General features: G+C 40.1%; 1 protein-coding gene across 5 annotated transcripts in view; it reads right to left on the bottom strand.

The window, feature by feature from the left end:
* Window positions 1-27458, bottom strand: part of ENOX2 (ecto-NOX disulfide-thiol exchanger 2) — a 288301-nt gene that overhangs the window by 77551 nt on the left and 183292 nt on the right. For all 5 annotated transcript variants that reach the window (XM_027533373.1, XM_027533371.1, XM_027533372.1 and 2 more), the window contains one exon: window positions 6991-7125. In XM_027533373.1, coding sequence (XP_027389174.1) covers window positions 6991-7087 — 97 coding nt within the window. In that variant the 5' untranslated portion in view covers window positions 7088-7125. The remainder of the gene's footprint in view (window positions 1-6990; window positions 7126-27458) is intronic.

Genomic DNA, 27458 nt, shown 5'->3' with positions numbered 1-27458 from the left:
ATCTAATTATATATGCATAATTAAGCTATTTTATAGAAAATTATGATTCCAATTCAGGTATACATTTATGGTACATTATTGCTATCTCTTTAGACTTCCTACAAAATTCATTAGAAAATGAATTACACCTGGATACTGAGAAATTTTAACTCACTACAGTCCTGACTGCCTCCTCTCTACACAGATCCTTGAAAAAACTTTACAGGCAGACAACCTGAAGAGGGAACACAGATTTCTAAGGACAGCTTGGCTAAGTTGTGAGAAGATCTTGACCTTACAACGAGCCATCTTGGAAATTTCTAAGTTTTTGCACAGGGACTCTCAAATTCTACCAAAAATCTGTCCTGCTTCTCCAGAAGATCATCAAAACCCCTGCTTCAGGCTAGTTGGAAAGCTGAGACAGGGCCTGGTTCATGTTGTACATGAACAATGTACAATGACAAACGAGGCAGTAAGCTGGGCTTGGGTGGGTTTTGTGGTATAATTTCATCTCATAAAGACTCTCCTTAATAAATATCAACTTTGATCCCAAATTTCAACCAATGAAGCTTTATTTCTTTAGTATAAGTTTTTGCAATTATCTATCTTTATAGCCCACCTTCCCCCTATTCCTTCCTATTTTGTTCTTTGTGTTCTTGTTAGAACATTTGGCAGATTCAGGGACGCTGTGAACACCTTTGGGAAGGCATTAGGGAGGACATTTCACACCTCATCTTTGGTTCCTAGATTTCTGGATTTTAGAGATGAATAAGATAAAAGCATATACATCTATATATTTAAGGTTGCCAACCTCTTAATTTGCCAAGAAAAGACATGGAAAAAAATAACAAAAACTAACCATGTACCATTTTGCAATCCATAAAAGACAGAACATTTAAAAACCAAAAATATAGGAAATCTATAATCTCTGAATAAAAAATAGTCCTTTCAATTGAGCAAATACAGCTTCATGAAAAATACACTATATTCTTAGCTTCTACACTTTGCATCAGACTAAGGAATGCAGAATCAACTGGTCCTGGATTACATCCCAGTGTGTGGGCTTTGGAGCCACATGGCTAGTGACCCCATGGACTGCAGCCCACCAGGCTCCTCCGTCCGTGGGACTTTCCAGGCAAAAGTACTGGAGTGAGATGCCATTGCCTTTGTTTTGGCTACCTGGTCACAAGTGCAGCTCCCCTTTAGAAACTGAGTGGGATTCTATGACCTATACATCTGAATTCTAATTAACCTCCCTACATGGCCTTCACCTTCTATTCTCATTTATATTTTCCCAGATGATGGTTTATTTTACTTGTAATTTTTCTCTTTAATTGTAATCTTTTTAAAAACTGCCTCAAATGTTTCGTGGAATGGGGTGATGGAAATCACTTCAGGATTTAACAATTGTTCCCATACTGTATAATCTTGCATACCTTCCAGTCATTGGTGTCCCATTTCCTCTGCCTGGACTGTTGTTAGTTCCTTGTCTTTTTCACCTGACATTTAACTATATATCCCTGAACACTGAGCTCAAATGTTGTCCCTTCTATGAAACTTCCCTGATCACCACTACCCACCTAACACTTCCTCCATTCCACCCTGGATGAAACAAAACTTTTCCATATGTATCTACTATGACACTTGCTTCATTGTAGTGCAGTGATACAGACTTTGCTGCCTCTGCCACTGGATTCTGAGCTCAAAGGCAATGACTGAAGAATTGATGCTTTTGAACTGTGGTGTTGGAGAAGACTCTTGAGAGTCCCTTGGACTGTAAGGAGATCCAACAAGTCCATCCTAAAGGAAATCAGTCCTGAATATTCATTGGAAGGACTGATGCTGAAGCTGAAACTCCGATACTTTGGCCACCTGATACAAAGAACTGACTCATTTGAAAAGACCCTGATGCTGGGAAAGATTGAAGGCAAGAGTAGAAGGGGACAACAGAGAATGAGGTGGTTGGATGGTATCACTGACTCAATGGACATGAGTTTGAGTAAACTCTGGGAGTTGGTGATGGACAAAGAGGCCTGGCGTGCTGCAGTTCATGGGGTCACAAAGAGTTGGACACGACTGAGCGACTGAACTGAACTGAACTGAACTGAGGGCTTCTCACATACAGCAGGCCTCAATAAATATTTCTTGTATAAATGAATACATAAACCATCACACTTTACTGGATTCTTCATAATAGTTTCCTTGGGAAATCTTGAGAGTGCCATCACTTGGTAGGATTCAAGCTTGTTTCTGAGAGACATTGGTTCTATTTGGTACATTGGTTTATATATCGTTGGCTCTTGGTGAAGTGTCCACCATGATGATGAATAGTGCTCTCCTTTCTCGGAATCTCAACCTTATCTGCCACTGAAGGCACATTCTAATTTGTGGAAAATATTAAAATAATAGAAACCCAAGTCCGGGCCTCCTTGAGGAGCTTGAAGCACAGTGATCTATCATGTGTCACACATCTTCATTCTTTCTTTCTGTTCTCATCAGAGTTTGTCTGCTATGTCCAGTGAGAACCTCTTTCTTACAATGACAGTTTTCATAGATGGGCTGGGTCTTGCTCTGGGAATAAGGTCCATAGTCCACATTTTCCAACATCTCTCATTATGGAGGAGGCATAGTCAATACAGTGGAGACACCATAATGAGGGACACTTCTTCTTTGGGACTTCACAGGCTCCATTTGGTTGCTAAGGATATTTTAATTTAGGCAAAAATAAAGGAAGCAACACACAGTATTCAGCGAGTACCCTTTAAATGGTCCATTCTTGGATTCATCCGGGATGACAGGCAGAACAATGTTCCTTAAGGAGGCAGCTCGACTCTTTTTGGTGCCTCCCTTCATGTGAAAACTAACATTAATCTTATTTGACCAGCTTGGAAAAGCAAATGCTCTTGCAGGAAAGATAGGCACTGGCCAGAGGGGACCTTCTAATCTGGCATCATTGTGGATTAATTTTATCGAACAGCAGTTGTCCAAAAAAACACCATGTTAGATGAAAGGGAGCTCCACACCAAACCCCAGAGATGGCCTGTCTCTGTTCCCCATCCAATGAATGTAATAAGCTAGACATTGCCCTGATGACAGATATGTGTCCAAGAGACTCAGCATCCATGACAATGTGGATTTGGACTCTCTGGGGGACGTCAAGAAAGCTTATGTATCATTTGTTTTTCATCATTGACAAAGCCTTTTCTATTGTCAGAGATAGGCCAGATGAGACAGTTCTGTATGGCTCATTTGCTGCCTTTTCCATTGTAAGGAATTTGGGGCAGTAGGAAGACGAGTAGGGGGATGTTTTATCCCATTCAGTTAAAATATGATATAAAACTATGGCAGCCCCCCTATTTCCCAGACTCTAGCAAGAAGATGGGTAGGCAGCATTGGAGTGTAGTGCCCACTTTCTACTTCTCTGGACACCCCTACCAGATGTATAGGGAGCAGTCATCACCACTGTCAGACACATACTGTTCTCTTTACCTGTCACTGTCCAGTGCTTCTCCAGGGACAAATGTGCCCCTGCATTCATTATACTTCGTTGTTGTTAAGAACAAAAATAAGTCATAATTCAACTTTTTTGTGTGAGTCATCTATCAGATGTGAACTTGAAATAATAAATAATTTTTATTTATTTATTATGAAATCAAGCTGACTTCATTGAGGAATTACTGTGAGTCAGGCATCATTCTAAGACTTTACATTACATGTATTAACTCAGTAATCCTCATGACAATGCTGAGTCATAGATGCTATTATTATTCTGTTTGACAAATGGAGAAACTGACTCAGAGAGAGGTTAGGTAAATTGTCGAAGGTTACACAGTTACTTAATGGCAGAGCAGGGATTTATCTGAACCTAGGCAGTCTATATCCAGGGCCCACATTCTAATCTCAATGATTAAACCGCTTTCCTAGAATAATACAGAAAGGAGAAAAAAATCACTTTACATACAATTGAAGTGATTTTACACATAGTTTTACAAAGTATGTCTCAGTTTAGCACTATTGCCCCATATACATTTAAGAGAGGGGCACTGCTGCTGCTGCTGCTGCTGCTGCTGCTAAGTCACTTCAGTTGTGTCCGACTCTGTGCAACCCCATAGACAGCAGCCCACCAGGCTCCCCCGTCCCTGGGATTCTCCAGGCAAGAACACTGGAGTGGGTTGCCATTTCCTTCTCCAATGCATGAAAGTGAAAAGTGAAAGTGAAGTCGCTCAGTCGTTTCCAACTCTTAGCGACCCCATGGACTGCAGCCTACCAGGCTCCTCCATCCATGGGATTTTCCAGGCAAGAGTACTGGAGTGGGGTGCCATTGCCTTCTCCAAAAATAATACAGAAAGGAGAAAAAAATCACTTCAAATATAATTGAAGTGATTTTACACATAGCTTTACCAAGTGTATCTCAGTTTAGCACTATTGCCGCATATACATTTAAGAGAGGGGCACTGCTGAACTAAATATCAGTATTTCTAAGACAGTTTTCCAAAACTTTCCTTGGAGCATAGCGAAATGATCACTGAATCACAAGGTTAAAGGGGACCCTAAGAGGCCATTTCTTCATAGTCCTTAAGAAAACAAGAGGAGGGCAAAGGAGCTTGAAGTAGAAATTAAAATCACTCTTGAGGTTACAAATGTCTAGTTGGGGTGGATGTGAGGAACACTCAGTAGAGCCAACATTGGCTCCCTAGCAGCCAAGTACTTTTCAATGAAAGTGGCAGCTTAGTAGCCATTTGAAGGAAGTATATTAGTATTTCCTTTATCTTAAATAACATGTAAAATGACTAATAGCAATAATAATGACACTAGTTAAACCTTACCAAGCATTGCGCTAAGTATATTATTTAGCCTTCACAGCAATCCTATGAGGTACATACTATAACCATCTCCATTTTACAGATGAGAAAGCTGAGATACAAATAGGTCAAATACTTTGCTCAAGGTCATGTAGCTAGAAAGTGGCAAAGCCAGGATTTAACACAAGCTGTTGGTCCTTGCAACCTGTGTTATTAAATACTAAGAAGGTACTGTTTCTGCAGAAATAGCCATCTGAGCTACTGTTAGGAAAACAATCCCAATTTTCTAGGCTTAACATTGACCCAAGCACAAGCATTGGGCCTGTAACAATGGTTTGGATGACCTTTTTACTCTCAAAGCTAGGCCTTTTTTGTTGTTCCACATTGTAGATGGCTGGCTAAGCACTGAAGATTACTTTGTGAGCACAGATTTATGTTTAGATGTGGTAATTTACAAATAATCTGATATAAGCTAATGTTTAGTTACCTTGATATCAGAGCAGATCTGGCCTCAAGATATTTTTGACGATATATACCCATACATCTCAGACTTCCATGAACTGGTAATATTTAAGCCAAATCAGATAATCTAGTTGCTCTAGACTATGAGATTGTGATTCAGGACCACTGTATATAAAGCTATAATACATGAAATTTTAGTTTAAATTCTATTATAATGAAATAAGAAAGAAAAATGAAACAAAAAACCCACTACTCCTTTAGGAAATGTTTATGAGAAGTATATTAATTTTGATTTTTAAATGGCCAACATTTTGGAGCACTTAGTGTGTGTCAGGCATTGTCGAAGTATGATTTAATTCTCACAACAACCCTACGTGCATCATTCTAGATTTGTTTCTCAACTTTAATGAGCTTATGAATCACGTGGGGATCATGGGAAAATTCAGGTTTGATTCAGTAGGTTTAGGCTGTGGCCTAAGATTCTGGAATTCTTAACAGCTTCCAGGTTATGTGGACCACACTTTGAGTAGCAAGTAGTGTAGTGCGAGGAGCGAGCTCCGCCCCTGGCAAAAAAGTGCGGGTCTTGTTCACCGAAACTTGGTCTCACCATGTCGTTTTTCTCTTACCTTCTGGCTGAATTATTCAGTCTCTTTTCTCCACTGAATTTCCTCACTGAGCTATCCTTATTTCAGCCTCTTTTCTCCACTGAATTTCCTCACTGAGCTATCCTCATTCTATTACTCTTTATATCCTTAATTAACATTTAATTAAGCAATTGTTTCCTGATCTTCGCCGACGCCGTCCCCGCTTCGAATTCCCTGGATCCACCGGGGCTGGACCCCGGCAGTGTAGATTGGCCTTAAGTGAATTTGGAAGATTAATGTTTAGGATGTTTTAAAAGTAGTCCAGGATTCGTGATATGGTGATTCTCTAATGTCTTCACAAACCCATTTAAAAAATCAAATTTATATTTCATATATCATTTATAATCATTCAAGAATTTACATTTGCATATTTGCCTACTTGCTAACATTTCTTTGTGACCCTCCAAATCAATACTTGCAGTACTTTCATGGTCATTTAAGGTCATATGCAGAGGCAATACAAGATTTGAGTTGCCCAAGGCACATTAACAAACCCATTTTAATAGTTAATTGCTCTGACATTCCAGGAAGTTTTTTGTGTCTAAACGAAACCCTTCAGATGATATGGCATTTTTATTCTGATTTTTATCTTTAGTGGAAATGGAGTTAGTACACAGTGCTCATTCTCTTACAGGTTACTTTGTTTTAAATATTCGAACAGTTATTCAATGTTAACAATAGTCTTTGGGTTATTTCTCAGCATCTCCTGTCTTTTCCTTTAGGAACCTAAGATTGTGGGGATGTCTAAGTTCTCATTCTAGCTCCACGTTTATTTGTTTCACTTAAGAAATGTATAAAATTAGACAAACTATAATTCCTTGCTGAATTCTCTTGTACTTTTATTTCAATGAACTACTTAAATGTTCAGTGACCATATCCTGCATCTGATATAGCCCTAGCTTGACCATAGTGCAATAGGGAGTATACTAGTAACTACAGGCCACCCTGTAATTCATGAGCTATCAAGCTCATATTACAAAAATGCACACTCTAGGCAGAATCTAGTAAATGTCAACTTCAAAATAAGTTGTGTCATACTGTTATATTTATGTTCACATGGTCAATAAAAAGAAACACTTGTGAGGTGATTAAAAATAGCATACCAGGTAAAATTGGTTGTCCAGCAATTCCCAGTGGTGCCATTCCAAGATTATTCATTGCTGTGGCCCATGCAGTTGGATCAGACATAGGTAGAGTCATTGCAGTTGAATCCACATTCAGAGTTCTACTATTATCAGCTAGAAAGAAATGACAAGCAAAATAATTTGTTGTTTTTAGGTTTCAGTATCTGGTTCACTTATCATTGTGAATCTGGCAAACTCTTTACAGAAATGGACTGATGGACAAGTGCTGGATACAGCCTTAATTTCAGCTCTTTACAAGGGTTAAAACAATACAGCTTGAACTGGCAGGAAGTCATAGAATTTGAACACACAATTTATCAGACAGCATTTTAGTGTTTCTTTCTCTCTTTCTCTCTCTCCCTTTACTCTCCCCTCCTTCCTTCCCTCACTCCTTCCTACCTGTTTTAAAGTAAAAGAAAACTTTTTTTTTTACAGCAATGTTAGGTTCACAGTGAAAGTGAGGGAAAAGTACAGAGATTACACATATACCTCCACCCCCACACATGCACTGCCTCTCCCATTATCAATATCCCTCACGAGAGTGGTTCATTTGTTACAACTGGTGAATGTATATTGATACATCATAATCACTCAACAGCCATAGTTTACATTAGGCTTCAGTTTGGTGTTTTACATTCTACAGGTTTTGAAAAATTTATAACATATAGCCATATCACACAGGGTAATTTCACTGCCCTAAAATTCCTTTGTGCTCTGCTATTCATCCTTGTCCCCTCCCCCAACCCCAGCAATCACTGATCTTTTACCATCTCAACAGTTTTGCTTTTTCTAGAATGTCATATACTTGGAATCATACAGTATGTAGCCTTTTCAAATTGGCTTTTTTCACTTAGTCTTATGTATTTAAGTTTACTCCAAGTCTTTTCATGGCTCCATAGCTCATTTATCTTTAGTGCTGAATAATATTTCTTTGTCTGGATATACCAGCGTTTATCTTTTTACCTACTGAAGGACATTGTGGTTACTTCAAAGTTTTGGCAATTATGAATAAAACGGCTATAAATATTTGTGTACACATTTTGTGTGAACATAAGTTTTCAACTCCTTTGGGTAAACACCAAAGGAATGCAATCACTGGACCCTATGGTAAGAACATACGTGGTTTTATAAGAAGTCGTCAGTGCACGTGTACCCCAGTGTTCATCACAGCACTGTTTACAATAGCTAGGACATGGAAGCAACCTAGATGTCCATTGGCAGACGAATGGATAAGAAAGCTGTGGTACATATACACAATGGAGTATTACTCAGCTATTAAAAAGAACACGTTTGAGTCAGTTCTAATGAGGTGGATGAGACTGGAGCCTAATATACAGAATGAAGTAAGTCAGAAAGAAAAACACCAATACCGTATATTAATGCATATATATGGAATTTAGAAAGATGGTAACGACAACCTTATACGTGAGACAGCAAAAGAGACACAGATATAAAGAACAGACTTTTGGACTCTGTGGGAGAAGGCAAGGGTGGGATTATCTGAGAGAATAGCATTGAAACATGTATATTACCATATGTGAAAGAGATGACCAGTCCAAGTTCAATGCATGAAACAGGGCACTCAAAGCCGGTGCACTGGGACAACCCAGAGGGATGGGATGGGGAGGGAGGTGGGAGCGGGGTTTGGGATGGGGGGGACACATATACACCTGTGGCTGATTCATGTCAATATATGGCAAAACCCACCAAAATATTGTAATTACCTTCCAATTAAAATTAATTAATTTTTAAAAAACGAAGTCATCAATGCTTCTTCCAAAGTACTTGTACCATTTTGCATCCCCACCTCCAGTAAATGAAAGTTCCTATTGATCCACATCATCATCAGTATTCAGTGTTATCAGTATTCTGGATTTTGGCCATTCTAACAGGTTTGTAGTGGTATTTTGTTGTTGTTTTAATTTGCATTGCCCTGATGACATATGATAGAAAGCAGTTTTTCAATATCCTTATTTACCATCCATACATTTATTTTCTTTGATGAGGTGGGGGTGGAGCTTCCCTTGTAGCTCAGTTGGTAAAGAATCTACCTGCAGTGCAGGTGACCTGGGTTCAATCCCTGGGTTGGGAAGATCCCCTGGAGAAGGAAATGGCAACCCATTCCAGTATCCTTGCCTGGAAAATCTCATGGACAGAGGAACCTGGTGGGCTGCAGTCCATGGGGTCGCAAAGAGTCGGGCACGACTGAGCGACTAACACACTTACTATATGAGTCACTGGTCTATTTTTCAATCAGGTTGTTTGTTTTACTATTGTTGAATTTTAAGAGTTCCTTGTATATTTTAGACAATAGTCCTTTATCAGGTATGTATTTTGTAAATACTTTCTTCAAGTCTATGGCTTGTTTTCTCAATCTCTTGACATTGTCTTTCACAAAGTTTTTAATTTTAATGAAGTTTAGGTGACCAAAAATTTCTTTCATGGATCATAATTTTGGTGTTATAGTTAAACAGTTATACCCATATCCAAGGTGTCATCTAGGTTTTCTCTTATGTTGTCTTCTAGGAGTTTTATAGTTTTGCCTGTTACATTTTGGTCTATGATCCATTTTGAGTTAGTTTTGTGATGGGTATAAAATTTGTATGTAGATTCATTTTTTTGCATGTGGATGTCCAGTTGTTTCAGCACATTTGTTGAAGAGACTACCTTTGCTCCATTCACCAAAGATCTGTTGATTCTATTCATGTGGGTCTATTTCTGGGCTCTCTATTCTGTTTCATTGATCTATTTGTCTATTCTTTCACCAATGCCACACTGTCTTGATTACTGTAGCTTTATAGTAAGTCTTAAAGTTGTGTAGCATCAGTTTTCCAACTTTGTTCTTCTTCAATACTGTGTTGGCTATTCTGATCAGGTCTTTTACCTCTCCATAAACTTTAGAATAATTTTTTTTTCATATCTACAAAATAACTTGCTTGGGTTTTGATTGAAATTGCATTGAATCAAGTTGGGAAAAATCGATATCTTGACAGTATTGAGTCTTCCTATCTATGTCGTGCTGGAGAAGATTCTTGAGAGCCCCTTGGACTGCAAGGAAATCAAACCAGTCAATTTTAAAGGAATTCAACCCTGAATATTCATTGGAATGACTGATGCACCAATACTTTGGCCACCTGATGCACAGAGCCAACTCACTGGAAAAGACCTTGATGCTGGGAAAGATTGAAGGTGAGAGGAGAAGGGGATGACGGAGGATGCGATGGTTGGATGGCATCACCAACTCGATGCACATGAGTTTGAGCAAGCTCTGGGAGTTGGTGATGGATAGGGAAGCCTGGTGTGCTGCAGTCCATGGGGTCACAAAGAGTCAGACATGACTGACTGAACTGAACTGAACAAGACACTTAGTATCATTTTAAATAATATTATACTATACTAATTATTACTATTATCATTATTAAGGGAAGATATGAGAGAGGATTGCACTGCTTATATTAATATTAGAATTCTGCATGTCTTCTTCCAGCATGGAATGAATGGTCTATAGGGAAAGATACTGGATAGCTTCTTTCCCTCTAAAGCTTCAGAGCATTGCTTTCCATTATTTTAATGAACTCAAATAGCAGACACACTCACATTCAAAGGTTAGTACTTAGCGACTGAACAACAACAAAATCCATGAACATGAAATATCTATTTCTTCTTTGATTTTTGAACCAGCATTTTTTAGTTTTCTGAGTTTTTCTTTTCAAGTGTACACAGCACAGGAGCTTGGAATAATTAAGACATTTCCCATTCTTCTCATAGTCTAGTTGCAAATGATTACTTCATCAGCATCCATCCGAACTACTCATGCTTGCAAACCAAGAAAAACCACCCAAGGGCTTCTATAGTACCATGGAAAAGAAAAAATACATTCCTAACGGAATTTCACATCTTTGAGGCAGTACTATTGAGTTGGACACACCATTAACAAACATAAACTTAGCCAATTGAGTATTTCAGGTGTTAGGATAGCAGAGAACAAGTAGATAGGAGACAGTCCCTGCCCTTAAAGGTTATACAATCTAATTGAAGAGACTGATGATGATGGTGTTGATTACTACTATTATCACTATTATTACTATTATCACCACCTCTATCCATTACTGGACTTCCCTGGTGGCTCAGATGGTAAAGCATCTGTCTACAATGTGGGAGACCCGGGTTCGAGCCCTGGGTTGGGAAGATCCCCTGGAGAAGGAAATGGCAATCCATTCCAGTACTATTGCCTGGAAAATCCCATGGACAGAGGAGCCTGGTAGGGTACAGTCTATGGGGTTGCAAATAGTCGGACACGACTGAGCGACTTCACTTCACTACACTTTATCCATTACTGCCACCATCAAACACTTGCCATATGTTAGGTAAAGCTCTTGGCATGCAGTGTTTTCATTTAACTTTCAAAACAACCCGATGAGATAAGGGCTCTTTATAACTCCATTTAATAGATGAGAGGCTTTGAAGACTTACATATGTAGTTCAAGGTCACACAGGATGTATACTTTTAGGCACCATGCTTTGGTATCTCCAAGTAAACAATTAGGAAACAGTGAAAGACTCAAATGGTATAGACTAGGAATGTTATTGAAGTTTAAGGAACGCTTTTAGGAGAAGACAGGATTTGAAACAATGGGCAAGATTTCTATAAAATATGTCTTGAGTTATGGTTAGTTATTAAATAGGTAAAGAAGAGGGGGTAAGACATTCCAGACCAGGGACGAGAAGTAAGCAGAGATGTTGAAGTGGACGATACATGCATATGCATGTATACATTGCACAGTTGGGAGAGACATAGTTGTAAGTCACCTGAGCACAAAACGTCTTTTATTTTGGTGAATTTCCCTCTGACTACTGATATGCATTAAAAAAGAAACCTTTCCATTGCTTTCCTCCTACCTCCCAGTATGCACTCCTGCCAATTACACCCCGGAAGGCAACTCTTTCCTAATAGTAGCTTGCTAACATTTGTCCATCACATCCTTCCAACCTGGCAATATGAGGGATGAACCATGACTGGGTTATTTACACAAGTGCTATTTTGGACAATGATTGGTCATTAGAAGTAAATGCATGTGGCCAAAAACATAATTTCTGAAATGCTAGTTTTTATTATTCTTCTAGACAGACTGCCTTTGCTTCCCCTCCATAAACCACTCCCTGCCCCCAAGAGTGATTGATGGCCCTAAGCATTTGTTACTGCAGTCAGAAGTTAAATTTCAGAACTGGTGGTTTCTCCGTCTGTAGGAGCTCTAGTCCTCACCCCCCAGTTTTCAGTGTTCACCTTGAAGGCATACAAGGCTGGAAATAGCCTCCTTGTAAATAAGATCAAGAAAACATGGGCATCAAATATCCTTTGGGCCAAGAGTTTATATAATGATTATTAGGTTCATCTTGACTCCCAATTGCCAACTAGAGGGGCAAGTTTTTAGAGAATGTCATAGCTGGAAGGGACCTTTAGACATTACTGAGTCTACACTTTGATTTTCTCTGCTGGCTGCGGAACAACTTAGAGGAAACAGCTAGGTTTAAAAGGACTGAACCCTAATGTGAAAAATATTTTCTTGTGCAGCAGTTTGGGAAATGTATAAGAGAATTAGGAATTATTCTCAATATAGAATTTTGAGATTAAAGAAGAAGAGTTTACAATGTACCTAGCCAAGCCCTGGACTAATTTGGTGGGGGTGGAGGGAGAATGAACTAAATTATCAGTTTTTTTTAAAGGACAATACTATATCACTCTTTTCAAAATATATATTAATTCACAGTGCTTGTAAAAACATTAGCAAGTAGAGTTCCTGTTAGGCTTGTTTACAGTGAACAGATAAGGACGATGCATAATTAACAGCATTATTTTGCTACAGTGAGCTCAGTTCTTAAATCCTCAAGGAGTTCTGCTTTAAATGCCCGTCTCATCTCCCTCCCTTCCCCCAACACCCATCTCCACCTGTTAAATCCAACTCATTTCTCAAGGATCTTCTCAAATGCCTCCTGTCTGTGAAGCCACTTCACTAAAATTAATCACTTCTTCCTATATTTTCTCATAATATTTTATCTAGAATTTGATTTTCATCTATTTGCTTATTCTCTCACTTCTCCCCAAACCAAACCAAGCTTTTATTGAGCCTTAGTATATGCCATGTTCTGTGCTAGTGACTAGGCATACAGAAATGAACAAGTCATTTATTATTCTGGAAGAACTCACCATACCATGAGAGGCATGACATATAAACAACCAAATACAAATCATTATAATCAGTGCTGTAACAAACTATGAGTAAAGTGCTATAGGAACAAAGATGGAGTAATGAAATCTGCTGGAATGGGTTTGGACATATGTGTTCGGGGTTGAGAGGTGGAGGAGAGCAGGACTAGTCAGGGAAGCCTTCACTGGCAAAGAATCATTTGAAAAGAGTCTTTAAAAGGGATAGGATTTTCTCCTAGGTGGTGAATGGAGGATTAGGCTTGAAGAGCATTCCAGGAAGCAAGAACAATGAACATTTACCTCTGCCTTGAATTACAGTTATTGGATATACATTTGTCTTCTGCTAGCCTGCATACTCCTTTAGGTCAAGGGCTGGGTTTGGGGTATCTTTGTTTTCCCATTTCTTATGTTAATGTTTAGTATGGGGTAGGTATTCAAGAAATACTTGAATGAATGAATAAAGAAAATCCAACTTATATTGATTTGGGGCACAATAAGCAATCTATGCAATGACACTCATTTATTATTTGTATACCTTTCCAGAATGATAAATTGCCTTAAAATGGATGGCATAATTGCTAAACTGATTCTCTGTCCAGGACAACTGAATTTATATGTAGGAATTTACTTAAGAGTTATAACCAGGGATAGATACACTCAACTAATACACCCAGTTTGATCTTATTGGCTATAATCTTTTCCCCATATAGGCACAGCCATATATATAAGCTGGAGAAGGCAATGGCACCCCACTCCAGTACTCTTGCCTGGAAAATCCCATGGACAGAGGAGCCTGGTAGGCTGCAGTCCATGGGGTCGCTAGGAGTCAGACATGACTGAGCGACTTCACTGTCACTTTTCACTTTCATTCATTGGAGAAGGAAATGGCAACCCACTCCAGTGTTCTTGCCTGGAGAATCCCAGGGATGGGGGAGCCTGATGGGCTGCTGTCTATGGGGTCGCACAGAGTCGGACATGACTGAAGCGACTTAGCAACATATATATAAGCAAGATTGCAAGTTTCTACTTTCAAAGAGAAATCCAGATGATCATTTCTGGCAGCAATCTGGATTTAAGGTGTGCATTAACAAAACATGCTGTGCTAAACATCTGTTACAAATCATTACTTAATGGTTGAAAAGTTAAGTCTTGATTAACTTTTCAGACTACAAATGGACATCTAACAATTTTTTTAGGTGTTTTATAAAAGTAGTTCCATGTCACTAAAGGAAGATATTGCTCATTTTCCCATGAGTCCCACACTCATGGGCAGGAGGCAAATATATTCAGAAGGTTAAGTGCTAGTGGTTGTCAAATGGTCTTCAAAATGTCTCACCCAAGTCTGTAGATCATGTCCTGCTATGCTGGTTCTCTTGTTCTGCTTGTGTGGCAACTCCTCAGGACATCACAAGTTGTAGAGTGGCTATAAATGTGTGTCCTAGGTAAGCTGATTGAAGATTAGCACTTTGGAACAAGAGTTCATTAGCACCAAAAAAATTTAAAAGACTGGGAAGTGAACACCTACTCTAAGCTGGTATCACCACATAACTATCAAATCACTACTGCCATCTGTTTATTTTTGCATTGTTTATGCTTCACTGATTAAGTACTCAGGTACTGTCAAAGTTATTTGATCTTGAAGACAATGCACACACACACACATTCTGTGATAACCTCATCCTTTAGTAGAGTTATTTCCAATATTTCCTTTGAAACAAGTTCAGTATATTGTTGCCATTTTGCCAAATATATTTTATTAAGACATAAGCTCTTTTCTGATGATTTACTCTCCTACAGTTTTCTTTCTTTTGTTCAGGTTTACATCCATTGTTTTTTATGCTTGCTATAACTTGATTACACGGAGAAGGCAATGACACCCCACTCCAGTACTCTTGCCTGGAAAACCCCATGGACGGAGAAGCCTGGTGGGCTGCAGTCCATGAGGTCGCTAAGAGTCGGACATGACTGAGCAACTTTACTTTCCCTTTTCACTTTCATGCATTGGAGAAGGAAATGGCAACCCACTCCAGTGTTCTTGCCTGGAGAATCCCAGGGACGGGGGAGCCTGGTGGGCTGCCGTCTATGGGGTCGCACAGAGTCAGATATGACTGAAGTGACTTAGCAGCAGCAGCAGCAGTACAAAGTTGAGGAAAGAACTTTGTCAACAAACATCTATTGAAAGTCTCTCAAGAGTAGGAAGTAATCTTGCCTAGGGATCAAGAGCACGGATATGGGAGTCAGATGGGTCTGGACCAGTTAGCTCTGCTACTTAGTAACTGTAATGTGATCATTAATTCTCTTTTCTTTTCTTCTCTTTTTGCCAGCCTGCCTTCCAATCTTCCTTTCATATTTAGCGTATGTTCACTGAATATCTTCTATGTGTTGGCATTATTCTAGATATTGAGGATATTATGGTGAGCCAAGCAGGCCTCATCCTTGGTTTTATGAAGCTAACACTACAGTGAAGGAGGGGGATATAAAAATATGAATGAATATAAAATAATTACACATTATGATAAATGCTCTGAATAAAGAACTGCGTCTGATGAGAAAAATGTCAAGCGACAAAATTAGGAAAATGATAGTATCTACCTTAAAAGTGTATTGAAGATTAAATTAGATAATGTGGGTGAAGAATTTAGCATGGCTTCTGGGTCATATTGAGCACTTGCTAAGTGGTAATCATAACATGGTAATAAATAAGATGATGATGTAGAAGTAGTCCTAGCCTTCAAGGGTTCAAAGTCTACTGAGAGACAGCATATATATGAGTTATTGCACTACACTATACAGATAACAAAACTGAGGCGTGGAGAGTTTAGGTCATCAGCTCAATATCACACAGCTAATAAGTGGTAGAACAGGAATACAAGCCCAGACAGCTCTATTGCCAATGACCACAGTCTTATCCATCATACTAAACTCCCCCCCAAAAGAGCCCCTTTATTGACTGTGTTCCCCTAGATCATTAAAAACATTACTATCACAGCTCTTACTACATTATATTTTCATCACCTTTTTCTGTGGTTGTCTCTCCTGCTAGGCTCTGGAATCCCTTATTCCTCCTTGTTATTCCTAATGCCTAGATACTGTATCTGACATAGAGAACATGTTCAGTAAACAATTTTAAACAAATTAATAAGGAAATCTATGAGTATATATAAGGGAGGCCTGCACAGACATTGTTCTTTCCAGAAGCAGATGCCAAACTATTTAAAACGGGATACTATTTTGTTGTTGTATTAAGATGAAGTCTATTTTAGTGGGTTTCTTATGAATATTTTAAATGGAGAGAGAGGAGATAAAACGGTATTATAGTACAAACATGCTGATAATGTAAGAGAATCACAATTACAGAAATACTAACTTTAACAATGATAGTTCTGGAGATAGGGAGATAATTTTCATCACAGAGAAATTCTTTATGGGTAAGAAAGAACTGACTGGAATTTCTTGAGAATTTAAAGTTATTAAACTTACTAAAATAAATGTGTGTGTAGCAGCCATATTTGTTAATACCTTGAGGGTAGGGAATATAAACCTCATTTACTTTTGTATAGTCTACAGTGACTAGCTCAAAGTAGGTGCCAATAAATAGGCTTTTAAATAAATTAACTCTGCAAGGACTCAGTAATTGTCCAAGTGGGACTTACCTGCAATGCCTATTTCATAGAGCCATAGCCATATAAGATGGCACTGTGTGATCCAGAACAGAACTTAGCTGCTAGTCATTTTTGCAGAAGGAAAATGGTGGTTCAAAGCTGGGTAAGACATCAAACCTCTGGAACATATCAGGATTTAGATAAATGGTGAATGATAGTAATTATAAGACCAATAATAGTTAATACTTTTTAAATTCTTATGTGCCAAGCATTATTCTAGGCACTTTATATACATTAATTTGAAACTCAAAGCCCTATAAAGTAGGACCTCTCATCATCCCCATTTTACTAATGAGGGTAATGGAAACAGAAAAGTTAAGTGACCTGTACAAGCTAACCTCATACATTAGCTTGCAGTGGAGCTGGGATTCAAACCCAGGCAGTCTGGCTCCACTGATCCACAGTTCATGCTCTTAACTGCTGTTCCATATATAAACCCAGTGGTTCAGTGGTAAAGAATCCACCTGCCAATGCAGGAGATGTAAGAGTCATGGGTTTGGTCCCTGGGTCGGGAAGATCCCCTGAGTAGGAAATGGCAACCTGCTCCAACATTTTTGCCTGGAGAAATCCAGGGACAGAGGAGCCTGGCGGGCTACCATCCAGCAGGTCAAACAGTTGGACATGACTGAGTTAGCATGCATGCACCTGGAAATAACACTAGGAATACCAAGACAAAGGAAAAGAGAGGAAGTTAAGAAAATGCTTGCATGGAACATGGCAGAAAACCCCATCTCTAGCATATTATACAGGACCTTGCATGCAGCAGGTATACAAGGTCTATGTTGTGGAAGATTATGGCACAAGGGCAGGGTGGGGTGTCTTAGAACTCAATAATATTGTATTTTCTGTTCTGCAGCTAAGGGAAAGGAAGCAGCAGGATAAATCATGTTTGGGGTCTACATTAAGCCTAGGGCTCAAGAGTTTATCTTCTGTTTGGTATTTGTTGCTCAGGAAGCAATATTGTGCATTGTACATGTTATTTTAAATCCTTCTTCATTTTCTTTGAAAATTAACAATCCATCATTGTGAACAATGCACTGACACCCCAGGCACACCCCCATTCTCTGTCTGATCACAGATGTCACCAGTGACGCCACATCTTGCATCATGGCTATGCAGGGTCAGAGAATTGATGGGGGCTTTAAGACAAGGCTCCCCAGAGGCTTGAGAGAGATGATGCTACTAGGCAATACTCTTTATGAGTATTACCAAGGATGGATCAAGGAACCACTCAAAGGGATCAGGATATCACAACATACTCTTTCTTGGGGAAGGGAGAGAGAAGGAAGGGGAGGGAAAAGAAAAAAAATAAAGGGAAAGGTTTTTATGCTGGCTTATATAGTAAGTAATTATTCTCACATGAGCTGTGAGTGTGGTGGGGCAGAGCTAGATCCTCAGGGTCTGCGGATGAGAACCTCAGGATAGAGGGTGTTTCACAAAGTAACCTTCATGCTATAAGCCTCATTGTTCTAGTCTATAAGCTGAAGAGTCCTGGAGAGAGCCACCTCCATACTGGAGCAGTAATAGGAATGTTCAAGGTTTTAAACTAGATATATAAGAAGCTAGGGTGCCAAGCCAGCCCTCCAGATGGCAGTTGCAGTGGGGTTGGGGTGTAATGAGGAAGAAGGTCAAACATTTTGGCATATGCCTCTCCAAGGAACTCACAGCATTTACCCTACATTTATGAAGGGATCAGGGTACAGTGGGAGGAGTACAGACCTGGGGCCCAGATCTCAGATCAAGTCTTGGCTCTGTTATTTACCAGCTGTGTGACTTTAGGCAAGTTTCGAAAACTCTTTAGCCTGTTTATTCACATGCAGTTAGAGATAATGGTATCTATCTTTCACGTACTAAGCTAATGATAATAATGTTGATTCCTAATATTGATTAAATGCTTGCTTGTGTGAATGCATGCTTAGTCGCTTCAGTCGTGTCTGACTGTTTGCGACCCCATGGACTGCAGCCCGCTAGGCTCCTCTGTCCACGGGATTCTCTAGGCAAGAATATTACAGTGGGGTGCCATGCTCTCCTCCAGAGGATCTTCCCAACCCAGGGATGGAACCCGAGTCTCCTGTGTCTCCTACATTGCAGGCAGATTCTTTGCTGCTGAGCCACCAGAGAAGCTGATTAAATGCTTATTATATGCCAAACACTATTTTAAGACTTTATATGAGTTATTTCATCTAATCTGCATAACAATCCTATGAGATAGGTAAGATTTATCATTAGATCCATTTTACAGATAAGCAAAATGGAACACAAAGAAGTTAGGAAGTTACCGAGGGTCCCAGATGGAGTTAATGCTGGAGGTGAAATTCAGATTCAGGCAGTGTGGCTCCAGATCCCACACTTTTGGCCGCTGAGCTATATCCTATCACCACACTATAAAGAACGCAGAACCTGAGATCTGACACAGACCAAGTACTCAGTCGTGATTTAACCCCACTTCCCTTATCATTACCTTTCTTTTTTTCTGTATAAGAAAGAAACTATTTGGCTGCTGTGTGGGGGTCCCTTCTCCCACTTCCCTAAGTTGGAGCAGGGGCCTCCTTAGTTACTTCAGGGTGATTTGGCATGAGTGAGTTGAAGAATCTCAGAGATAGTCCTTGTCAATTCAATGTGATGAGCTGAATGTGAGCCAGGAAAACAGGTTGAAGTCGGAGGCAAGGGTGGTGGAGTCCCAGCAGGCTCTACGATGGGAACCTTGGAGGGCTTCCTCTGTCAGTAAAAGCAGAGGCGAGCTGTCCTAGAGAGGCTGTCTTGGGCTTTGCTGAGGTCCGTAATTCCCCACTCTTGGCTTCTTGGGCTTCTGAGATACCAGTGAACTCATATTACACTGGTCAAGGGTGAATGGTTGACCGTGGTTCTCTAGTCCCTAGGATTGCATCATCACATTCCACGTATTCCCTCACCTAACATTTACATAAAGAACACCAGAAGCATAACTGGGCCACAAAAAATGCTACTAGACACCAGCTCCTTTAACATCTCTACTAATTGCCTGATAAGCCACACGTTTCTTTTCCTGGTTTTGAGACAGACACATGACTATTACTGTCTGATCCCAGATAGTGTAGTTACCGGCTTTCAACTGGAAATCTTACTATTTAATTAACTAATTGCATTTCAGATACTGAGCCTGCTCTTTAGGTTAATGGCATGGTTGGTGGTGGAGGTGGGTGTGTAGAGAAAGAACAAAATAGAAGCATAAAACTGAAAGTTCCCAAAGCTCTGTGGTCAATGCTTTTCTGAGGTAAGTTGCGTAAGAGATGACTTGGCAACCCCGCAGCTAGGCTGTTGGAAGTCTGGCAAGATCTCTTGGAGGAAAAACAAATAAACAGCCCAGAGGTTAATCCACAAGCCGTTTTGCTTTAGCCCTTGTTGCTGAAAATCTTTCCAACATGTTTCAGTCCACTTCCTTGCCATAGGAGATAGAGTAAAACAAAGATAAATATAGCCTGGGCTAGATCTGGAATTAGGAGGGCTGAGTTTGAGCTCCGGCTCCACTATTTACTTGTGCTGCCGTAATCGCTTACACCCGTGTTTGTCCAAGTGCGTTCCAATCATGTGCATCAGAATCACCTGGAGTGCTGGCTAAACAGCCAAGTTCCAGGGTCCATGGCTGAGGCTTTCATCTGAGTGGTGCCAAGAATCTGCCTGTTGAACAAGCAGCCTAGATAACTCTTATGCCCACTACACGTTTGCAAAACACAGAGTTTCAGTTTTCTCATCTGTAAATAAGAATGGTGAAAACAACACATGTGGTCAACCCGAATCTTTGAGTGAGGTTATGGCAGAGCTTCAGGATACATTCTGAATATTAATTTAACAAACATGTTAAATCCATGTAGCATTTGATGGTACCAAGGTGAAAAATCCATGTTTCTCTGCTCTTTGAGGGGCTCATAGAGTAATGGGAGAGACAAATGTGAAAACAAAATTATTGTTTGATAATGGCTAAATGGGTGTGAAGAAAGGGGAGGCAGTTACTCTGCTAGTATGAGAGGTGGTGGTGGAGGTGGGAGGGGAGCATAGAGGAAGTGATGCTAAGCTGGAGAAGATTATTTTAAAGTGGGTTTTGAGAGAGAAGTCAATTATGGTACTGTGGGTATCTTAAAAGTGTAGCAGATAAGGCTGTATTTGTGCTAAGTCTAAAACCTATAATAGAAAGAGTTCTTGTTTGGGGGGATGGGTATGAGTGGAGAGTATTTTCTGTATCTGTTTACTTATTACTCCTGGCTCCTAGAAGTAGAGTGTTAAACTGGAGTCATTTTGTGTTCTCCAGTGTGTGGGACTCTGAGAGGATGGGTATTCAAGTATGTTGTTGACTTGCACTGCAAGTCACTAACTGCAAGGCCATGGTCTAAGTTAGGGGGTGGGACACTGGCTATGAGCACTATAAACAAGTCAAGTGTTAAATCCTACTGATAATGGGAACTCTGGCTTGAGAACTAGCTGCCTCAGCAGAGAGATCCTCGAATATTAAGGGCAATGCTATATATACACATACAGCCACAGCAGGCAGTGACTAATGGCTCTGCTTTGGGCCAGCAACTCTGGCCCCGTTCTGGCTTCTTTACCTCTACAGGCCAGCCCAACTTGAGTTTTCAAACTCCACCTCAATTTGAAAATAATCAGGAAACAAAAGCCTTTACTATACAGAACGTCACACTGTCCCCACTTCCCTTCACGTTTCAAAATGACTGAGGTTTTCTGGAAACCTGTAACACACTTTCAACAACTCCTTTCATGCCTTTGCCCAGACCAAGGATAATAAACTCTCAACCCTTAATGCTGTATGACCTCAAGCAAAGAAAAAATGGAGTTGTAACAATGATTAAGATCGTGGTTTTGGATTACATCTGAGTTCTAATCTTGGCCTGCAGCTTATTAGCTGCATGATTCTAATGAAGTGACTCTGTTCATTTTCCACATTTGAAAAATGAGGAGAACAACAAGTACCTATCTCATAGGGTTGTGGTAAGGATTAAAAGAGAAGATATGTTGGAAAAAAAGCCCCACTGCAATGCCTAGCTTAATAAGTAGTAGCAGAATACTAGTAATCATTATTAATACATTAACCATACTGGGCATTACCTCTGATACCTTTTGGAAAACAGGGGCTATTATGGGTGAGGAGAGAGGGGAGTGTTATGATTACTTCAGGGGAAAAGAACAGGAAAGTACCAGTATAGGAACCAGCCATTAATAATAGTGGGGAATGTATTTAAACGAAGAAGAAGAAGATGGCTTCTCTTTAACCAATTCTTTACCAACAGCACTGCCAGAAAGAACAGCAGGACTAACGTATATGCCTCTTATTTGATTGATGCATTTTCTAAAAGCGGTACTGCTAATAAAATCCTCAAAAGATTTTCCAGTGTTACCTTCCTCCAAACCCATCAGACCTGCTGCCAAAACCCACTTGCTTTTTTTTCTCCAAAAGCATGAATGGCATTTGTATCCAGGCTCTTCTCTCATGATCACCTCACCTACGGTGGAGGAAAAGCACAATAAGTTAGTGTCACGTCTCAATTATCCGTGACCAGGATTGGGGGCAGTGGGGTAGGCAGGAGAAGAGGTTACTCTTCATGGCCAGCTTTCCAGGAAGACAAAGGAAGGTTAGAAAGGGAGGTCACAGCATGGACCTGTGTGACAGCTGGGCAGAGGACACCCACTCTATGTATCAGCCTATTCTAGGAATAATTCGTATGCAAGTGATTTGGTCAGCAGTTTGTGATTCTGGAACACTATTCATAAAAGTGCCTTTCCTGGAATCTATCTTATATATGACGTATTTTTCCCCATTTAATTCAATAGTTCTCCTGAATATTTTAATACAGCAATAGTAGTCCAAATAGCAAACACATGTGAGTTATTGACTTTCTTTCCTTTTATCCATTTCTGCTGTAACTGAAATTTTCTTCCTGAGTGAATCTCCAGGCCACTAGTGACATTACCTTTAATCCATTCGTGTTTCTTTTTCTTTCTTTCTTTCTTTTTTAAGTTGGTATTAACATGGAAGAGACATAAGCAGTTAAAAAATAAAAGATGTCTAGGTTGGTGACAATCTCCAGAGCAAAGCTTACAGGGACTGGTAGAGCAAATTTGATTTGAAAATGATTACACAAGGTGAATTCTGTGTAAATAATGAATTGGAAAGAAAATCAGGCTGGAGTATTTGCTTATCCACTTATTTCCACATGGAAGAAAAGCCATAATTCCTGTCAGCCTGTGCTTACAGCATGCCTAGATTGGCCAGAGAGAAACCAACCAGTGACGAAAATAAATACACAAGCCCACTTGTTCACTGCATTCTCTGTCAGGTGCAACACCAAGGAAAGCCATAAAGATATGTCTTTGGGTAACAACCCATAAATCCATGGTTACAGTTCAAGCACTTAGCTTCAAATTCCCAAATGACCATGCCACTATTCTTTCCTCTTCCAGAAGCTAGAAGTTCATTGTCAAAAAGGAGGGGAGGGGAGGCGAGGGGCAAGGCAGCTGAAACGCTCAGCGACCCTAGCAAAATTCTGGGAAGGCTTGCCCTCCTCACAAATCACATCTTGAGAAACTAACTGGTATGTCGTTGGAAGACACTGTCATAGCTAGCTAAGGATTTTATCAAAGTGCACCTAAAACAAAACAAAACAAAAAATGAAGTGTGCCTAGCTTTCAAGAGCAGTGTTCCTTATAATGTACAGCTGATTTCTGTATATCGTCTTATTTTTCCACTGACTCACACTTTTTTCTATTTTTTAAAATTATATATTGAGTAGTTACAAAGAGGAATTTATAAGAGACAAATGTGAAGTATAAAAAACAATGATTCATGGCTCAAGAGGGAGGGGATATTATATACTTAGGGCTGGTTCATGTTTTTGTATGGCAGAAACCACCACAACATTGGAAAGCAAATATCCTCCAATTTAAAAAAAGAGAACAAAAAGCCAAAAAAAATGGTGCACTTAAAATTGTATATACAACAGGCAGTTGAAGAAAAAGAATATAACTATTACTTTTAAGGGTTTCCCAGGTGGTGCAGTGGTAAAGAATCTGCCTGCCAATGAAGGAGATGCAAGAAACGTGGGTTCCATCCTTGGCTCAGGAAGATCCCCTGGAGAAGGAAATGGCAACCCACTCCAGTATTCTTGCCTGGAGAATCCCATGGACAGAGGAGTCTGGTGGTCTACCGTCCAGAGGGTCATAAAGAGTCAGACATGACTGAGTGAGCGCGCATGCATTCATTAACTTTAAAGGCCACCATGTGCCCCTCCCCTAATTCTTTCCATCTCCCCTCAGAGATAACCACTATTCTGAATTTTGTCTTAATTATTCCTTACTTATCTTTATAGTACTACTATGCATAATGACTGTCTCTTCAGAATGCTTTATCTGATTTTCAGAAGGATTCTTCAGTCTCCAGGAGCTTTAACTTGTGCTGTTCTTCACATTCCAATGAGCTCCCTGGCTTGCCCCCATCCACCTCCAGGTTGCCCGGTAACTGGTAATCTATGAACAAAGGTAACATTTAGTAGTGAATTCACATAGGAAGTCAGGCTTCCCAGGTGGTGCTAGTGGTAAAAACCTGCCTGCCCGTGCAGGAGATGGAAGAGACCTGGGTGCGATCCCGGGGTCAGGAAGATCCTCTGGAGGAGGGCATGGCAACCCACTCCAGTATTCTTGCCTGGAAAATTTTATGGACAGAAGAGCCAGGCGGGCTATAGTCCAAGGGGAAGAACCGGACAGAACTGAAGCGACTTAGCATGCACACATATGGAAAGTCATTAATTCTTTTGTAAGAAGGCTACTTTTGTTTTTCAAGTGAATTTCTGCATGGGTCTTAATTTGTTTACCCAGAGTTTTGGGGACATGGTGGTGGCAGTGGGCTAGCAAGCAGGGTGATAGGGCTGTGTGTATTGCCTGTACATCAGGGTTTGGAGTTAGAAGACTTTTAATAATTTGCTGGCTATGTGACTTTGGGCCAGTCATTTAATATGACTTGGTTCCCTCATCTCAAAAACACAGACAACAATAATATTGATTTTACAGGGTTGGTGGGATGGTTAAACAAGAGATATTAATTGTACGAATATTTTGAAAGGTAGAGGATACTCTATCAAGGTTACTCGTTAATGTTGCTGTGGCTCTGCTGCTGTTGTTGATGCTATAACATCAGTCCTGTTAAAATCAAGGTAAAAGACTAGATGGTTATGAATTTTTGAGAGTCTTGAGCTAATCCACAGATTTATCCTTGCCACCTGTCTGGCAAATCTGGCACAGCACAGACAAAATTAAAATTTCCTTTCCAACTCCATACTACTGGTCTATGTGGAATCTTTCCACCTTTGAACATTTCCCTCAAATCCCACTGAACCAGCCCAAGCTGCATGTGTGGGAGTCATGTTTGCTCTGGCCTAGTGCAGAAGCCTAGGGCAGAAAGTAGTCACACATTAGAGGTATCCAACATTTTCTCTTTCGAACTATTTCTTATAGGATGGTGCCGGCTGGTGACTCAAACAACAATCTGTACACGATGTGTTCATCACCTGGTCAATTTGTGCCTGAGGAACCTCCTGAAGGTCTTGACTTTTGCCTGTGTGATATTAACATAACCATGTGCATGTCCTTACCATTTTGTTTTTAAAAGGGTCTTCTCTTCTTGAAGATCTATGAGAATGAGAATAAGCAGTGGAAAGCCACGTTTCCATTCTGCAAATGATATAATCAAATCTGTAAATGGGCAAAAATACACACAAGAGACGCTCCATAAAACTGTTGGCAATTATTTCAATGAACAGACACAAGTTGTGTATAGTCCCCACAGCTGCCGCAGGTGTGGAAAGAAGAGATTCACACAACAAAGGGGAAATATCGATCATCTTCTGAATATGGTGCTGGGCTACCTGCTTGGGCGCCCAGGAGGGGATGAGGGGGGAAAAGCGCTGTAATATTCCCACGCGTTTCCCAGCCTTGAGGCTGTTTGACCTCTGAGGTCATGAAGCTCTTGCCCTTCGCCTAACAGCTGACGCCTGGAATAAGCAGGCCAGCCCAGCATGGCCTCTGCAGGGGCTAGCAAGAGGGCTCCAGCTGAGGGGTGGCTGCAGCTATGGCAACAGATGCCCAGGAATGAGTTAACACCAGCCAAAGGGGTAAATGGGAGAGGCAAGGGCTTTTATATCAATGCACTAGGGAAAGAAACGCAATACAGCGGGAAGGAGGTCCATTAATAAAGCTGAGTGATAAAATCCACCACCATTCTTAAATTGGACTTGGCTACTTAAACTGCTTTTCCAAATCTGTTCCTGGTATTCTAGCTGTTCATCGAGGCACTAGCTTATTTAAAGAATAAAAACAATATTATATTATAAAGTGTAAAAGGAGAAAATAGGATAGGCAGAAGGGTATAAAATTAGACTTGCAAACAGAGGAAGAAAGGAAAACAAGAGATGTCTACACCTATGTTATGTTCTGAATATGTCCAAACAGCTTGTAATTACCAACAATCACCACCTGACAATAAATTACCCCCCTATATGTGGATTACAAGCTGCATTATCATGATGCATTAGAATCAATCTGAGTACTAATGATAATGGGTGGTTGGGTGGCTAAACATGGCCCCCAAGTACTGCTGACTGCCCTCTCTTTCTGTGGCCACAAAACAACTGTCATCAATAATCTCTCATACAGAATGTTTTCTTATCAGCAGTATGTCCTCAAAATATCCCTGGAAGGCAGGTCGATATGGATGGGCTTTTTTGAAGAAAACAGGGAGGCATGGAGAGGTTAAGTGAAAATTAGCGGAGGCAGCATGACCATTTCATGACAGAATTTGGTTTAGAAAGAGAGGCGAGGAACAGAGGCAAAGTGCCTTGGGCAGCTCCTTCGAAGCTGGCAGGACCTATTGAATGTAGTGGGTCAGAGTTTTCAGCTACTATCTCAGCTACTGTGAGGAGTGTAGATGCCTCAAGCCACTATGAATGGGATATATGGTTGTAGCTCAAAGCACAGAACCACAGAGTACATTTTTACTTCTGGCAGAGTACAATACAACATCAGAGTAAAATTTCACTTCTGAGAAGAAAAAAAAAAAAAAAAAAAAAAACAAAGTACCCTGGAATCCAGAAACCAGCAGAGTTCATCTGAATAGTTTCATGAATGAACGAGTGGTACTTAGTGTTTTTCTTAGTCTGAGAGGGTCACAAGAGAAACAAAAGACAGTTACTTCCCTCAGAGAGTTTATAATCTACTTGGGGGTAGGGGTGGGCAAATTCACGCATGAAATGAAGACCAACAAGACTCTTCTATAAAAGCCCTAAGAATAAAGTGACGTTCTTCTTTGTCCTACTGGCTAGAGAAAAAGAATGAGAAAATCTGAACGGTGAGATGTTGGTAAGTTCTTCCATAAATGTCACCAGGAGAACTTATGCTGACAAGTGTATTAGCTATTTCCAACAGAAATAAATATACTCACAAAGGGTTCACAAAGGAGGTGAACAGGAGAGAGCATGGGGTACACAAGAAAGACAGATGAGGTTCCAGGGAACCAGGACAGATGTGTCTGCCATTATTTGAAT

This window comes from Bos indicus x Bos taurus, chromosome X (genome assembly GCF_003369695.1).
Source record: "Bos indicus x Bos taurus breed Angus x Brahman F1 hybrid chromosome X, Bos_hybrid_MaternalHap_v2.0, whole genome shotgun sequence".
NCBI lineage: Eukaryota > Metazoa > Chordata > Mammalia > Artiodactyla > Bovidae > Bos > Bos indicus x Bos taurus.
The sequence above is the reverse complement of the archived record's forward strand: the minus strand, read 5'-3'. Positions and strand labels throughout refer to the sequence as shown.